We start from the raw sequence: 2969 nt of genomic DNA on the forward strand, positions 1-2969 counted from the left end.
TGAAGCCCCACTTGTCAGGCTTCTTTGCGACATACTGGCGAAGGTTACCAGCCCTTGTGCCCTTATAGGCGACCATCACTTCATCAATGGAGTGGATAGGAGTCTCAGGAACTTTCAGGAACTCTCTGGTGACCTTGGTGAAGGGGACTCTCACCTTGAAGAACCGATCTTGGGTATGCAGCTGCCTGGTCATTGTCGCTGAAGTGAAGGGAAGATCCGAATTGCCTTGAAGCGGTTCCTGGACATGAAGTCTGCAACTTGAGGAATCCTGGTCTTCACGGCCCAGAAGTCAACTATGCTAGGGAGAGGAACCAGGCCCATGTACACGATGAGGCCAAGGAAAACCATGAGATCCTCTTCTGACATGTGGAAGTTGCTGCCTACATCCTTCTGTCTTGAGTACAGGTTGGATTGATACACAATGTGTTCCTCAATTCAGCTGTGAAGAACTGGGAGAAATATTCATAAGGTTCCCTCAAATAGTCAGGCTTCTGATGAATGAAGTTGGGCAGGGCACGGATATCAATGTCTTCCTTCTTCCATTCATCAGCACGAGACCTCTTAGGGTTAGGCTCACCTTCCTCTTCCATAGGCATCGCTTGAGGGACAACAACATTGACCTTGCGAGCTGAAACAAGAATAAAGTAACATTAGTAAAACAGTAAATGTGTGTGTGCGCATGCATGTGTATGTCAAGTGATGTATGCATGTGTGTGCACGTGTATGTCAGTGAGTATGGAAGTAAACAAATAAGTTTTTTAAAATACCCAATGTTTACAAACCATTTAAAGGGCAACAAATTTAAATACCATTATAACAACGAGACTTTTAAATACAATGTTTACAACACATTTCTCTCTCTCTCTCTCTCTCTCTCCCTCTCTCTCTCTCTCTCTCTCTCTCTAAGGATGTCTCATACTAACCTCTAGAGTTAGGAGGGTCAAAGGCATCGTCCTGAGTAAGGCCTTCGTCAGGAACGTAGGTAGGGTCGTCATCATCACTGTCAATGTCCAAAGGGCTCACGTCGACATCACTTCCTTCAGCGTCGTCAGGGGCTACCCATGGTACACGTTCCTGAGTCTCCAATGCAGCATTGCGTTGCCCATAAAACATACTGCTTTGAAACTGCAAAAATAAAAAAAACAACTTTAAAATCATGTAATGAAAGAAAAATGTAACTTTCCCTAACAAAAACCTATCATTCAATCCCTTGTAAGGTAATAATTTATATGCACATGAGCCTAACATCTATAAATCATCACTATTATATCTAGAAATATTGTTAAAATTATTCACAAATGTCTAAAAGAAGCACTAAAAAAAAAATTACTTGACGTCGTATTCTACTGGCCGTTGTAACCGTTTACCGGTCCGATACATCCCTCATGGGATGAGCGTGGTACCGCCTAAAGAACGACCGAAGTATCCCGCAAGGGATCTATACTTTTTTTTTTGTCACTACGACACGTCAGTAACACTACAGCCCTTCAAACCAACATCAAAAGGTAAGTATATCACTAGGCTTCACTATCCCACAGTCACTGTGTGCTTACCATGATTTACGAGTTCGGAGGGGGGGAAACTTGGAGTTTACTGCGGCACGTCTTCACTGTTTTCCAACTTGCGCACGACTGCGGTGTCTGTCGGCGGGGGGAGGGGAGGGGAGGAAGGGGGGGACCCTCACCTGCTTTTGTGCGAGGGCCTGGCGGCTTCTGATTGGTTTGATTCAAAGAGCAGAGGAGTGTAGCTATGAGTTGCCAAAGCGTCAATTTCATACAAGCTCAAACTTGTTCACCACGACTACCCGAAAGTAGCTGTTTTTAAAAAGATCCCAAAAAACGGGTCTCGGTCGGTCATTAAAGGGTTAAGGGCATGTAAGTGTTGGCAAATGCTGAACCCTAAAATTGACCCGGACTTGTCTGTTCTCGTTTTCTTTTTGTTTTATATTTTTCCCGATTTAGGTTTTTTTTTTTTTTTTTTTTATTTCTATCTATTTTTTTTTTCCAGTTCAAGGAAACGAATGGCCTGTTTGACTTCATTCATGTAAACGCACACAGATGCCAAAAGATAATAATAATATCTCCAGCAATAAGAAAAAATAATAAAGACGTTTCTGTGTCCAAACAGGTAACATTTTGACCTTTAGAGAGAATTTTAGTGTATCAACTCAACTCCTATGATCAACGGCTTTTAAGATTGAGCTCCCTGTAAATCTTCAGGACATTGGACCACGCAACTATCGCTCTCAATAACAATGACAAAGCATAATAGACGTGATATTATGCAATCCATCTTTCAGTAACTTACTAGGAGAGAGCGAACACTTTATGAAATATATCGTTCAGAATGTTTTTCTTTATTATTTTCCATATGATAATTGGTTTGAGATTTTTTCTATTATATAAAAATTATGATCAATTATTAGGAGTAAGAAATAAAACTGCAAGGAAAACCTTGTTTGAAGCAGGTTTTAAGTATTTTGTCCGAATCATTAAGAAACATTTCACTGTGTTTAAATATAAACAATCCTACCAATAATGTTAAAAGAATATCTTCTGTATAAAGAGTATAGAGCGTCAATCACTAGAGTGGTGATCTTCCTGCCGAGCGTTCGACCTCGGGCGGCCTTATTGATAGGTCTTTGTCCAGCTATATATTCAGTATACTTTATTATATTGTTATATTTACTACTGTCATATCTTTTTACTATTATTATATTTACTATTGTCATTTTTATATGTTTTACTATTATTATTACCTTGTTAATTATTACTATTATTATTATCATCATTAGAATTGTTGGTATATAATTATTAAGAGCGGAAATGGGCTCAATTCTGGCGGCCCATTCATAACGCTATTCAAACGCTAATATCTCCAAAAGTATTGAAGGTAAAACAAAATTCCTTTCTTCGCATTAAAACCACATCTTGAATTCATTCAATATAGAATTTATCTATTTCTTATAA

The 2969-nt window shown here is 39.3% G+C and overlaps 1 protein-coding gene across 1 annotated transcript; it reads right to left on the bottom strand.

Moving 5' to 3' along the window:
- Positions 1–380: 380 nt before the first annotated feature.
- LOC135223349 (uncharacterized) lies at positions 381–1198 on the bottom strand. Its single transcript, XM_064261813.1, has 2 exons — positions 924–1198; positions 381–628 (listed from the first exon to the last, which is right to left on the bottom strand). The coding sequence occupies exons 1-2, from the start codon at positions 1156–1158 to the stop codon at positions 381–383; spliced, it is 483 nt and encodes a 160-aa protein (XP_064117883.1). The 5' UTR covers positions 1159–1198.
- Between the last annotated feature and the right edge of the window lie 1771 nt (positions 1199–2969).

This window comes from Macrobrachium nipponense, chromosome 8 (assembly GCF_015104395.2).
Source record: "Macrobrachium nipponense isolate FS-2020 chromosome 8, ASM1510439v2, whole genome shotgun sequence".
Classification (NCBI taxonomy): Eukaryota; Metazoa; Arthropoda; class Malacostraca; order Decapoda; family Palaemonidae; genus Macrobrachium; species Macrobrachium nipponense.